The following is a 14,814-nucleotide window of genomic DNA, read 5'->3' on the forward strand; positions in this document are numbered from 1 at the left end:
GTCAAAAAAATACGTTTCGTCCATACCAACGATTAGACGTCGATCGCGTATTTCCAGTTGAACTCTGACTGATAAAAAGTGCGACCCTTCCATCAAAATTTCGCCACAGCTGGTTCGAAATGTGTGTCTACGGCTTCAACACATTAGTATTAGCGCTTATCGATAAGCACACTGTCGTACTGTCTTTGGAGCGACCGCCAGTATTTCCGGGTTGTCGTGTTTGGCGCGTTCCGTCGGGACGGAGCAGCAGTGAGGTCCGGACAGCCATGACTCGCCCGACCGTTGCTGACACGTGACCTGAGTGGGGACGACCTCGGTTGGTCGTTCGGTCGGTCGTCTCATCGGACGACCTGTATTTGGTCGCCGACCGCCTCTGGGTTCTCTACGTGTATCGACTTGTGATTCGTCCTTGTTGTTCCACAGTGACTGTTTTAGTATTCTTCGAGTTGTTTGTGGAAGTGTTTTCGCGCAACTGTGTGTAGCTTCTGTGGTTCTGTCTGAGCAGTTATTTTAATGCTGTCTGTGTGCTGGATTGAGTCGGTCAGTTAGGACAGAGCAGCAAGTAAGTCTCCACGGTGCGGGGTCAGGCCGGGACCACTGGCGGCGTGCACGAGCGGTCGGATTGTGAGGCGCTAGCTGCAAGAGCCGCAAAGATCATTGCCCACTGGACACTGAAGTTGAGCGATCAGTTAATCTGTTATGAAACCTCAACTGCTGTGACATATCTTTGAAACTGATAACGGCCCGCTGCACAACCGTAACCTGATCTGCTCTATCCTGCGAAACCAGATTTCACATTTCTCTGTTCCTAATGTTAAAGAACGTATTCCTCCCCTTGTTCCTTTGTTTTACCAGAAGCCAAACTGATTTTCGGAATGCATGATGGCTTTCACTTTTTGAGGACAATCGAAATTATTGTTTTAGGATGCATTCACAACTAGACCGAGTGTTCTGTAATTTTCGCGTTTTAAGATGTGTCCCGACCGTAAGGGAAGAGAGCTGCTCAGTGACGCCGTGTTTCAGACTGGTCCAACGTGTCAGCAGTCGGTGAGGACGGGGAGACGGCGGCCGCGGACCTGGCTCCCCTGCTGGACGCGAGTAGCGGCGCTGTGGTGACTCTGGTGGCGGACGAGACGCGCCTGGTGGCGCACAGGGCTGTCCTCGCCGCCAGGTGCCCCGTGTTAGCCGCCATTTTTGCCCACGACGCGCCGAAGGCCAGCGGCGGCCAGGTCAGCATCGCGAACGTGGAGGGCCCGGCGCTACGCCACCTCGTGGCCTACTGCTACACCCTCCGGGCCCCCCAGCTGCGCGGCACAGCCCACCAGCTGCTGGCCGCCGCTGACAAGTTCGGCTTGCCAGCTCTCAAGTCTGCCTGCGAGCAGCAGGTGGCCGCGCAGCTGTCTACGGAGACTGCGGCGGCTGCAGCTGTGGTCGCAGTCAGGCACGGCACTGACAGCCACAGGCAGGCCGTCGTGGCCTTTGTAAAGGCCCACCTGCTCCACGTGGTGGCCACCCGGGGTTGGGCAGAGGCGCTGCGAAGCCACCCCGAGGACTTGTTCGAAGTGATTCGGCTGCTGTCTCGTCCGTCAAACGAGACCGAGTAAGCATCCGACGAGCCACCCTTCTGCAGTTTTACAGATGTGTGCATTTCCAAACCTACAGTTTTTGCTACTAAGTTTCCCCAGATGAGCCAGTGCTCTAAAATACACCACCATAGATCATTACGGTTTTATCGACATCTCAGTCCGCAGCTCGTGATCTAGTGGCTAGCATCGCTGCCTCCGGATCGGAGGGTCCCGGGTTTGATTCCTGGCCGGATTGCCGATTTTCTCTGCCCGGGGACTGGGTGTTTGTGTTGTCCTCATCATTTCATCATCACTGTCATCATTCATGGCAGCGACTAGATTGGACTGGGTAAAAATTGGACTGTGCCAAAATTGGGACTGTGTAGTTGAGGACCCTACAAACCAAACATCGCCACTGATATGTCGTAATAAGTTCATCAAATGTCTGAACTGAGCTGTGTTTGCCAACAAATAATTTATCAACTGTTTTGATCTTGAAACTTCCTGGCAGATTAAAACTGTGTGCTGGTCCGAGACTCGAACTCGGGACCTTTACCTTTCACGGGCAAGTGCTCTACCAACTGAGCTACCCAAGCACGACTCATGCCCCGTCCTCACAGCTTTACTTCTGCCAGTACCTCGTCTCCTATCTTCCAAACTTTACAAAAACTCTCTTGCGAACCTTGCATAACTAGCACCCCTGAAAGAAAGGATATTGCGGAGACATGGCTTAGCCACAGCCTAGCGGATGTTTCCAGAATGAGATTTTCACTCTGCAGCGGAGTGTGCGCTGATATGAAACTTCCTGGCAGCTTAAAACTGTGTGCCGGACCGAGACTCGAACTCGGGACCTTTGCCTTAGTTCTGAAAGGTTCGCAGGAGAGCTTCTGTAAAGTTTGGAAGGTAGGAAACGAGGTACTGGCAGAAGCAAAGCTGTGAGGACGCGGCGTGAGTCGTGCCTGGGTAGCTCAGTTGGTAGAGCACTTGCCCCTGAAAGGCAAAGCTCCCGAGTTCGAGTATCGGTCCGGCACGCAGTTTCAATCTGCCAGGAAGTTTCATATCAGCGCACATTCCGCTGCAGAGTGAAAATTCATTCTGTTTTGATCTTATTTGCAGTCACCAGTTGCCTTAAATTGTATATGTGCCACAAGGTGTTATTTATGTTTGTGGCGTAAAGCATCTGAAGAGAAAGTACATCGACATATGGCAGCAGCCATTCTAGCTGTGGACACTACGATGTCCCGCTCTGAATAGAAAGAAACCAGACACAGTGATGCGTATAGTCCACGGTCGGGGCACGCGATCATGCAGTCTTTATTTTGTGTGCTGCACAGGTCACTCTACGTCTGATTACATAAAGTAACGTTTATTCTTGTAAGCTGTCTCTCTTTCAGCTGACATCGAGACACCTTTAAATGGTGACGTGATATGCTGACTGAAGGAAAGACGGTGACGAGAAGCAAGTCTGTCACCCAATACCAGCTCGACAAACGCTTTGGCACGCTGCAGTAGTTTACAGAGGGCGCAATGTATTTAAAATTTCCCATTTCTGATTTTGTCATCCTATAAATATTGACCCTTGGGAGACTTACGTGAAGACTATTCCCACTTTAGTACTACAGATAACGTCTTGTGTAGTTCTCTTTCACTTTGGAGATACATGTGTGCTATACACCTACAACTTACTTATGAAAATACGCCTATTCTCTCCAGGTAGATATAACTTCTAAGAAGTACACCACACTACAGAATGAAGGATGTAGTTCTTAATCTGAGCATGTAAGGAATAAATCCAACGAAAAAATGTGATGCAAGAACATGTGCATGAGGGTGTAGTTGTTTACTCCCCTCACATTCTGTGACTACCTCACAAGACACAAACCAGTCCTCACAACAACAAAACTCAGCTACTTTCCTTCTTTTTCTCTCCTTTTGTGTTCAGTTGGTCCTCTGAATATGGGCCATACTTCGGTACACTACCTTCTACAACACACACAAAGAGAGGGTTTTATAGGTCGAAACGCTGTTCCTGCTTCTTGGAACAGCAGACATTAAACTCTGTCCAGCTGTCGTATTTGATGTTTTCTGTTGCGTTACTTAAGGGGGTCCCGTGTGTTCCACGGTGTCTCCTTCTACTAGCACCCACCCTCTCACATCTATTGCAGTCACTGGTCCATCTCGAACAGTGTCGATGTTGATGAAGCCAACAGATCGAACTATCATTTGTTACTCTCTGTATCCACAGTAAAAACACCCCGTGCAAGCCTAGTGCCTTCTAATTGGCAGAAAATTCCTTTATTTTTCATGTATGATTCATTATGTATACTGCATTTAATGATCTGTTTGCCTGACAACATTGCCTACTGACGTATTTCTTATTTAGTTACTCCAAGGTAGAACTGTATTTCCATAAATATATATGAAAACTATAATTTTAAAGAAATCAAATTTCACAGTAGATGTCTATTCAAGATATCCTATTACTAACACCATAACTTTAAATGTAATTCCTTCTGCCTCATTCCTGAGTATAGCTAGAAAATACTCTGTTGTTGTCGTGGTCTTCACTCCAAACACTGGTTGGATGCAGCTCTCCACGCTACTCTATCCTGTGCAAGCCTCTTCATCTCCGAGTAACTACTACAACCTCCATCCTTCTGAATCTGCTTACTGTTTCCATCTCCTGGCCTGCCCCTACTTTTTTACCCCCACCCTTCCTTCCAGTACTACACTGATGCTCCCTTGATGCCTCAGAATGTGTCCTACCAATCGATCCTCTCTTGTAGTCAGGTCGTGCCACAAATTTCTCTTCTCCACAATTCTGTTCAGTACTGACACATAAGTTACGTGATCTAACCATCTTATCTTGAGCATTCTTCTGCAGCACTGCATTCAAAGGCTTCTATTCTCTTCTTGCCTAAACTGTTTATTGTCCATGTTTCACCTCCATACATGACTACACTCCACACAGAATACTTTTAGAAAGGACTTCCTAACACTTAAATCTGTACTCGATGTTAACAAATGTGTCTTCTTCAAAATCGCTTTTCTTGCCATTACCAGTCTACATTTTATATCCTCCCTACCTCAACCATCATCAGTTATTTTGCTTCCAAATAGCAAAACTCATCTACTACTTGAAATGTCTCGTTTCCTAATCTAATTCGCTCATAATCTCTTGATTTAATTCGACTACATCCCATTATCTTCGTCTTGCTTTTGCTGATGTTCATCTGATATCCTCTTTTCAAGACACTGTCCATTCCATTCGACTGCTCTTCCAATTCCTTTGTGTCTCTGACAGAATTACAGTGTCATCAGCCAACCTCAAAGCTTTTATTTCTTCTCCCTTGACTTTAATTCCTACTCCAAATTTTTCTTTTGTTTCCTTTACTGCTTCCTCAATATACAGATTGCGTAACATCAGGGATAGGCGACAACTCTGTTTCACTCTCTTCCCCACCACTGCTTTCTTTTTGTGCCACTCGACTCTTATAACTGTTATCTGATTTCTGTACAAATTGTAACTAGCCTTTCGCTCCCTTTATTTTATTCGTGTCACCTTTACAGTTTCAAAGAGAGCATTCCAGTCAACATTGTCAAAAGCTTTCTCTAATTCTACAAATGCTATAAACGTAGGTTTGCCTTTCCTTAACCAGTCTTCCATGAGAAGGCATGGGGTCACTATTGCCTCGAGTGTTCCTATATTTCCCCTGAATCCAAATTGATCTTCCCCTGAGGTCAGCTTGTACCAGTCTTTTCTGTAAAGAATTCGTGTTAGTATTTTGCAACCTTGAATTATTACAATGATAGTGAGGTAATTTTCACATCTGTCAGCAACTGCTTTCTTTGGGCCTATTATATTCTCACGTGTTTCATACATCGCTCACCGGATGGAAAAGTTTTGTCATGGTGGCTCTCCCAAGGCGATCAGTAGCTCTAATGGAATGTTGTCTACTCAGGGGGCCTGCTGCCTTCACTATTTCATCTCTCAAAGATACCCATTCTTCTTCTATAGTATTCCTTTCCCCTATTCTTGTCAATCGTTCCCTACTACTGCATCTGAAACTCTTTGCCACCTCTGGTTCTTTCAGTTTATTCAGGACCCATCTCCATAAAATCCTGCCTTTTTAATCTTTAATCTGCAGGTCATAACCAGTAAATTGTGGTCAGAGTCGCTGTTGTTGTTGTTCTTGTCTTCAGTCCTGAGACTGGTTTGATGCAGCTCTCCATGCTACTCTATCCTGTGCAAGCTTCTTCATCTCCCAGTACCTACTGCCGCCTACATCCTTCTGAATCTGATTAGTGTATTCATCTCTTGGTCTCCCTCTACGATTTTTACCCTCCACGCTGCCCTCCAGTACTAAATTGGTGATACCTTGATGCCTCAGAACATGTCCTACCAACCGATCCCTTCTTCTAGTCGTGTCACAAACTCCTCCCCAATTCTATTCAATACCTCCTCATTAGTTATGTGATCTACCCATCTAATGTTCAGCATTCTTCTGTAGCACCACATTTCGAAAGCTTCTATTCTCTTCTTGTCCAAACTATTTATCGTCCATGTTTCACTTCCATACATGGCTACACTCCATGCAAATACTTTCAGAAACGACTTCCTGACACTTAAATCTATACTCGATGTTAACAAATTTCTCTGCTTCAGAAACGCTTTCCTTGTCGATATCTCCCCAGGAAATGTCATACAATTAGAAACCCTATTCCAAAATCTCTGTCTTACCGTTATGAAATGAACCTGATACCTTCCGGTGTCTTCAGGTCTCTTCCACGTATACAACCTTCTTTCATGATTCTTAAACCAAGTTAGGATTAAAATAAACTCTGTGCAAATTCTACCAGTTGGCTCTCTCTTTCATTGTTCTCTCCGTCCGCCCCCAGTAGCTGAGTGGTCAGCGCGACAGAATGTCAATCCTAAGAGCACGGGTCCGATTCCCAGCTGGGCGGAGATTTTCTTCGCTCAGGCACTGGGTGTTGTGTTGTACTAATCATCATCATTTCATCCCCATCATCGCGCAAGTCGCCGAAGTGGCGTCAAATCAAAAGACTTGTACCCGGCGAACGGTCTACCTGACAGGAGGCTCTAGTCACACGACATATATACTTATTTATTCCTTTCCCTCAGTCCATATTCACCTACTACTAATTCCAGTCCCCTAGCACCCTTAAATTTTGGTCTCCCTTAACTATCTGAATAATTTCTTTTATCTAATCGTACGTTTCCTCAATCTCCTCCTCATCTGCGGAGCTAGTTGTCATATAAAGTTGTACTACTGTGGTGAGTGTGGGCTATGTGTCTATCTTTGCTACAATAATGCATTCACCGTGCTGTTCATAGTAGCTTACCTGCATTCCTTATTCATTATCAAATGTACTCCTGAATTTCCCCTCCCTCAGTCCATATTCACCTACTACTAATTCCAGTCCCCTAGCATCCTTAAATTTTCGTCTCCCTTAACTATCTGATTAATTTCTTTTATCTAATCGTACGTTTCCTCAATCTCCTCCTCATCTGCGGAGCTAGTTGTCATATAAAGTTGTACTACTGTGGTGAGTGTGGGCTATGTGTATATCTTGGCTACAATAATGCATTCACCGTGCTGTTCATAGTAGCTTACCTGCATTCCTTATTCATTATCAAATGTACTCCTGAATTACCCCCCATTTGATTTTGTATTTGTAACACTGTATTCGCCTGACCAGATGTCTTGTTATTCCTGCATCAGAACTTCACTAATTCCCACTATATCTAACTTTAACCCATCGATTTCCCTTTTTAAATTTTCTAACCTACCTGGCCAATTAAGGGATCTGGCATTCCATGCTGTGATGAATAGAACGCCAGTTTTGTTTCTCCTGATAGCGACGTCCTCCTGGATAGCCCCTCCCCCCCCCCTCTCCCCCCACAAGAGATCCGAATGGGGGGTTCATTTTACCTCCGGAACATTTTACCTAAGAGGATGCCATCATCATTTAACCACTCAGTAGAGCTACATGCCCTCAGGAAAAATTACAGCTGTAGTTTTCCTTTTCTTTCAGCTATTCGCAGTACCAGCACAGCAAGGCCATATTGGTGGTTTTAACAAGGCTAGATCAGTCAGTAATCCAGATTATTGCCCCTGCAACTACTGAAGAGGCTGCTGCCCCTCTTCAGGAGCCACACGTTTATCTGACCTCTCAACAGATACCGCTCAGTTGTGGTTGCACCTATGGTGTGGCTATCTGTATTGCTGAGGCACGCAAGGATCCCCACCAACGCCAACATTCATGATTCATAGGGGGAGAAAATACACTAGCTAACTTAAATAGAGTCCCTTCAGTAATTCCTGATCGTCATCTTCTTCATTGCCTCAGGCTTCACAAATTTTTGAATGGCCATCTTATTATAAGAACAATTTCTCATCCAACTTTTGTTCCCATCTTCAGGATCTATGTGATAGTCTTCATGTTGAGTCAATCGTAAATTCGTAGCACAGCAACGTCCCACACCTTCAATATGATATGCGAACGTCTCTAATGGTTAGTGTCATTAAATATTGCTTCTATAGTATATGGAATGAATCACACAACTTTTAACTGTTTATTTTCATTTGCCATGACTATGACTGCTTCATTATTAGCTCATTCATGATGTTTAATTATACTATCATCCACACTCCTCTCACAGTTGTTTCTGCTTGTCAAAACATTACATACAAACTTCCGTCAAGTGGCTTACTTAGCATAGCTTTTGCACTGCACTGAGAGAATAACTGCCAGTCCCATACTTCGTAACGTCTTACCTCAACGCATTAGTAGCTTTAATTTATATATGTGGTCTACTGACAAACCTGCAGTAGTCACGTGACTGGGAACACAATGTGCATAAACTTATTTTTATATTCCCTAACAATAGCCACATTCAAACAACAGGGGTGAAATGCTGACCTTCAACGTGGAATTCGAAGCTACAGAAATGTACGTCTGTAGACAACCCATAGAGGCGACAACACAACTCAAAGGAAATCGCCTATTTTCGACGTCAAGGTGCAACACCCACTCGTACACGCCAGGCGGCGGCGTAAGCTGTGGAGAGCAAATGAAACGTGTTGAATGAACGAGGAAACAGTACAGTCGCTACCACAGTACAGAAGGGGAGCGATTTATCTGACGTCCAAACATGCACGAGCATTGGCTTTCCGGCCAAGAAGCATTTTCGAAACTGCCAAGTTTGTAAATTGTATGTGTGCTGTCGAGTTATTATTTCCAAAAAGGAAAGTTTTCTCTATTTCGACTGGTGCTCTTTAGTGGTAATGGAAAAATACATTTTGAAAAGAGGAAATTAACTGGAGTGCCATTAATTAAAAGAAGCAGTCAAGTAAAAAGAATGATATGATAGCAAACGATAAGTCCGGCAGTGTCGCAGCTCTCGTAACTGAGACATAGAAAAGTTGGCAGGCAAGGTTAATGTTGTTGAAATGAAACATTGGTTCATATACTGACGATACCTTTACATAGATAAGTACTTTACACACCTTGAAAATATCTTTCAAGTACAACTGCCTACCACAAAATCATTCGAGAGAGCGATCGACAAGAGCGGAGACACCGGAAGAGAGCGGGCCTCAGGAGAGAGAGATATCGAGAGAGACCGATCCAGACTCCGCTCGTGTTTATATACAAATAGACAACTGAAGGCAAATCTACTGTCATTCTTACTCAGTCTCTTACTGCTCTGGAAGTCTCTTGCGGGGGAAAATGTTCGAGAGACTTCGCTGCGCAGCTTTCTGGTGCGACCGATCGCATCAAATTTGGTTGTTGACGCCGCTTGCGCTGCATTTGATGCATCATTATCAATTAAAAAATACAATTGCTCTCTTTCGCTAGTTTTGACATCTGTATGCTCTCTCACATTTAAGAATTAATTGCAATTTTACGTTATAAGTCAACTCAGAAACAATACGCGAAATTCATACAAAAATACGTTTCTGACGTAGGTTTACATAAATTATTTCAGTTTTGGGACTGAAATTTATTTACAAATGAAAAGAAACATTTCACCTTCCTGGTTAAAGCACAACCTGCGTGGCATAATGGCGCCACCCAAAACCGGTGCCTAGAAAACTGTTGTGCATTGCGTGCCTTTGATGACAGTGGTGAATGATGGCTGCAGAGACGTGTATGAGCTGACAGATATGCAGCCATTGAGCAGTTGACTGCCCAGATGAACTAAGGGGATATCAACAGTGCTTATTCAGTGATCACTCAGCGAATGTTGGTGCATATGGTCCTGCTGTTCATCAGTGACAAAGGATGGAAGTTGCATGAGAGCACCAGAACTAGGTGTATACTGAATGGCGACAGGTGGCCATTTAGGAGAATGTTTCCGTTGCACTCACTGGATGAACTCGTCATTCTGGAAGGCACAAAGGATCGGCACAAGTATGCATCTTTCCTTGGGGACCATGTCCACCCCTACAAGCAGTTTTTTTTTCCTCGTCATGATTGCATCTACCAGTAGGACAACGCAACCTGTCACACAGCTCGCATTACATGTACATGGTGTGAAGAGCATCAGGGTGAGTGGCCTGTAATCCCCTCGCCACGAAACTAGCGGATTTCAAACCAAACGAGAATGTACGGGACCACTTTGATCAGACAGTCTGTGCCACGGATTGTCAACTGAGAAACCCAGCACAAACGGCCACGACATGACAGCAAGTGCCTCTTGGAGCCTTTCGGAACGTCATTGGTTCTCTTCCTGCATGTCTCGCTCTTGTCCATGCGGTTATTTAGCCTATTCAGTGTTTTGACAGGTGATCATATTAATGTAACTGGACAGTGTTGTATGTATATAACACAGAGTGTAGATGTACGACTGCATATATTTATATTGATGACTGAAGTCAGTGAATGCACAATATTATGCCATATTTAATTCATTTGCAGTCTAATAATAACAAATATTAGGAGTAATATGGTTTTAGGTTGGTTAGCACGTCCAAGTAGATGTGTCAAGAGCAGCATGTCAGGTGCTGAAGTGTGGACATGTGGATGCAAATGTTGAGTCTATACTGGCAAGTGTAGTCCACTTAATGGTGCTGCAGTTGTGGACATGCGAAAACATCAGGTAGTACATTATGTGACTTATTTTTGGGAATACTGTTAGACACAGAGGAAACATAACTAGCACACAGGAGTGGGTAGACGTTAAGGTACCAATGATCACAACATCTGCTCTTTATACCCATTGCCAAGCGTAAATGTATATATGCGTTGTCTCTGTTTTCTTTACTGACCTTACTCAGACACTTTGCAGTCAAATGATATTCAACATTCGCCTGTTCATTGAGGGTGCTCGTTGGCTAATATTAATCAAATACAGGCACTGGGAAATGTTTCAATTTCTGTGATATTAATTCTTACAGCAATTAAATGGTTTACTGGAATGGCTTCATAATATCGCAAATTTTGTACCCCTTGCTTCTCTGAACGTCCTCCCCACTAGTTCAAAAGCTGCTCTCCTCGTTTTGCACCTGTGGCACTACATCCCGTCCGTGACACATGAGCTGGGAACATCATTCAGTGACTACAGTGCCCAATCAGTTTATTTGAATTTTGTTCGAGTTCTAGGTTCTTTTTTATTGTTGTTTTTATGCATTCAAATTGTGCTGTAATATCGCTCCACGATAACTGTTGGCCCTTGTATGTACCTCTCATTTGCATATTATTTTATACAACATGTATTTTTGGTATGCAACGGATTGTTGTGAGAATCTGAGGAGAAGAGGTGTGTGAACTGACTAGCTCGATGGTAAGGGATTCACCTTTGTGGTCACACTACAGTCGTTGTTCCATTGTTGAGAATGACAATCCCTTAGCAGTAGTGCCTGTAGTGAGGTGCCCCCTGGCCTCCTCGCTAACACGGTGTCTCCCTCGGTCCAGCACTCCAGCCACTGAAGACAGCAGGGCGACGGCGGCCGGCAGCTCCAGCGAGCAAAGCTGTACTCCCGTGGCAGCTGCACCACCAGTGGAAGCCTGCCCCACTCCACCACCTGGTGACGCTGAAGTCTCTCGCATGAGGTGAGTTCCGTCGCAACGTGTCCACGTTTTTCATATTCACAGTATGAATTACGGGGGCGTCAGCCAGTAGTTACAGACAATAAATCACACACCATTTTATTGCATTTTTCAAGAAGGCAGAGGGGAGACTCTTAACAGTAAAGCACTTGTTTCAGTCGATCTCTACATACTTCTTTGCTTTCACAGAGTCAGTAGCATTCAGCTTGAAGATTAAATGTCAACCTTTGAATAACCATGTATATTTCTCAATTCACCATTAGATTAGATTAGATTACATTAGTACTTGTTCCATAGATCATGAATACGACACTTCGTAATGATGTGGAACGTGTCAGGTTAATAAAGGGTGTCTATACAAGATATTACATTAGACAAAATGTTACATCACACTCAATATTTGTAATTATTTTTTTTTTGTGGGGTTTGGGAAATTACCCACTTAGTATATCCAAAAATTCATCTAATGAGTAGAAGGAGTTGCCATTAAGAAATTCTTTTAATTTCCTTTTAAATGCTATATGGCTATCTGTCAGACTTTTTATGCTATTAGGTAAGCGACCAAAGACTTTTGTGGCAGCATAATTTACCCCCTTCTGAGCCAAAGTTAGATTTAACCTTGAGTAGTGAAGATCATCCTTTCTCCTAGTGTTGTAGCCATGTACACTGCTATTACTTTTGAATTCGTTCGGATTGTTAATAACAAATTTCATAAGTGAATATATATATTGTGAGGCTACAGTGAAGATTTCTAGCTCTTTAAATAAGTGTCTGCAGGATGATCTTGGATGAGCTCCAGCAATTATTCTAGTTACACGCTTTTGTGCAATGAACACTCTTTTACTCATTGATAAGTTACCCCAGAATATAATGCCATATGAAAGCACAGAATGAAAATAGGCGTGGTAAGCTAATTTACTCAGATGTACACTCCTGGAAATGGAAAAAAGAACACATTGACACCGGTGTGTCAGACCCACCATACTTGCTCCGGACACTGCGAGAGGGCTGTACAAGCAATGATCACACGCACGGCACAGCGGACACACCAGGACCCGCGGTGTTGGCCGTCGAATGGCGCTAGCTGCGCAGCATTTGTGCACCGCCGCCGTCAGTGTCAGCCAGTTTGCCGTGGCATACGGAGCTCCATCGCAGTCTTTAACACTGGTAGCATGCCGCGACAGCGTGGACGTGAACCGTATGTGCAGTTGACGGACTTTGAGCGAGGGCGTATAGTGGGCATGCGGGAGGCCGGGTGGACGTACCGCCGAATTGCTCAACACGTGGGGCGTGAGGTCTCCACAGTACATCGATGTTGTCGCCAGTGGTCGGCGGAAGGTGCACGTGCCCGTCGACCTGGGACCGGACCGCAGCGACGCACGGATGCACGCCAAGACCGTAGGATCCTACGCAGTGCCGTAGGGGACCGCACCGCCACTTCCCAGCAAATTAGGGACACTGTTGCTCCTGGGGTATCGGCGAGGACCATTCGCAACCGTCTCCATGAAGCTGGGCCACGGTCCCGCACACCGTTAGGCCGTCTTCCGCTCACGCCCCAACATCGTGCAGCCCGCCTCCAGTGGTGTCGCGACAGGCGTGAATGGAGGGACGAATGGAAACGTGTCGTCTTCAGCGATGAGAGTCGCTTCTGCCTTGGTGCCAATGATGGTCGTATGCGTGTTTGGCGCCGTGCAGGTGAGCGCCACAATCAGGACTGCATACGACCGAGGCACACAGGGCCAACACCCGGCATCATGGTGTGGGGAGCGATCTCCTACACAGGCCGTACACCACTGATGATCGTCGAGGGGACACTGAATAGTGCACGGTACATCCAAACCGTCATCGAACCCATCGTTCTACCATTCCTAGACCGGCAAGGGAACTTGCTGTTCCAACAGGACAATGCACGTCCGCATGTATCCCGTGCCACCCAACGTGCTCTAGAAGGTGTAAGTCAACTACCCTGGCCAGCAAGATCTCCGGATCTGTCCCCCATTGAGCATGTTTGGGACTGGATGAAGCGTCGTCTCACGCGGTCTGCACGTCCAGCACGAACGCTGGTCCAACTGAGGTGCCAGGTGGAAATGGCATGGCAAGCCGTTCCACAGGACTACATCCAGCATCTCTACGATCGTCTCCATGGGAGAATAGCAGCCTGCATTGCTGCGAAAGGTGGATATACACTGTACTAGTGCCGACATTGTGCATGCTCTGTTGCCTGTGTCTATGTGCCTGTGGTTCTGTCAGTATGATCATGTGATGTATCTGACCCCAGGAATGTGTCAATAAAGTTTCCCCTTCCTGGGATAATGAATTCACGGTGTTCTTATTTCAATTTCCAGGAGTGTATATCGCCAAAATTTGCAATGACCCTAATAGCATAAGTAGCTGAACTCAAACGTTTCAGCAGATCCTCAGTGTGGTTTTTTTTTTTTCAGTTCAACCCCTCATCAATGCATACACCTAGAAATTTTGAATATTCTATCTTAGCTGCCGATTTCTGATCAAAGTCTATATTTATTAATGGGGTGCGTGGAACTGTATATACTGTGTTTTGTCAAAGTTTAATGAGAGCCCATTTGCAGAGAACCACTTATTGATTTTCTGAAAAACATCATTTACAATTTGACCAGTTAATTCTTGTCTGTCAGGTGTGATAGCTATATTTGTATCATTGGCAAAAAGTACCAGCTTTGCATCATCGTGAATATAGAATGGCAAGTCATTAATACATATTAAGAACAGCAAAGGACCCAAGACCGAACCTTGCGGCACCCCATTCATGATTGTTCCCCAGTTTGAGAATTCACCAGTTTTTTGCATATTATGTGAACGGCTTATTTCAACTTTCTGCACTCTTCCAGTTGGGTATGATTTAAACCATTTGAGCGCTGCCCCATTCATACCACAGTACTTGAGCTTATCTAGAAGTATTCCATGATTTACACAATCGAAAGCCCTTGATAGATCACAAAAAATCCCAATGGGTGACTTCCGGTTACTCAGAGCATTTAATATTTCATTAGTGAAAGTATCTATAGCATTTTCCGTTGAAAAACCCTTCTGGAAACCAAACTGACTTGTTGTTAAAACTTTTTTTTGACAAAGGTGTGAAGCTACTCTACAATACATTACTTTTTCAAGAATTTTGGATAAGGGATTCAGGGGA

At 44.8% G+C, this 14,814-nt stretch overlaps 1 protein-coding gene across 1 annotated transcript in view; it reads left to right on the forward strand.

Annotated features, from left to right (window-relative positions):
• The window catches only part of LOC126209931 (poly [ADP-ribose] polymerase tankyrase-1-like), an 84,909-nt gene that overhangs the window by 52,260 nt on the left and 17,835 nt on the right, over positions 1 to 14,814 (forward strand). Inside the window, exons 4-5 of the mRNA XM_049939049.1 lie at positions 1,024 to 1,600; positions 11,508 to 11,645. Coding sequence (XP_049795006.1) covers positions 1,024 to 1,600; positions 11,508 to 11,645 — 715 coding nt within the window. The remainder of the gene's footprint in view (positions 1 to 1,023; positions 1,601 to 11,507; positions 11,646 to 14,814) is intronic.

Source organism: Schistocerca nitens, chromosome 10 (assembly GCF_023898315.1).
Source record: "Schistocerca nitens isolate TAMUIC-IGC-003100 chromosome 10, iqSchNite1.1, whole genome shotgun sequence".
Lineage (NCBI taxonomy): Eukaryota > Metazoa > Arthropoda > Insecta > Orthoptera > Acrididae > Schistocerca > Schistocerca nitens.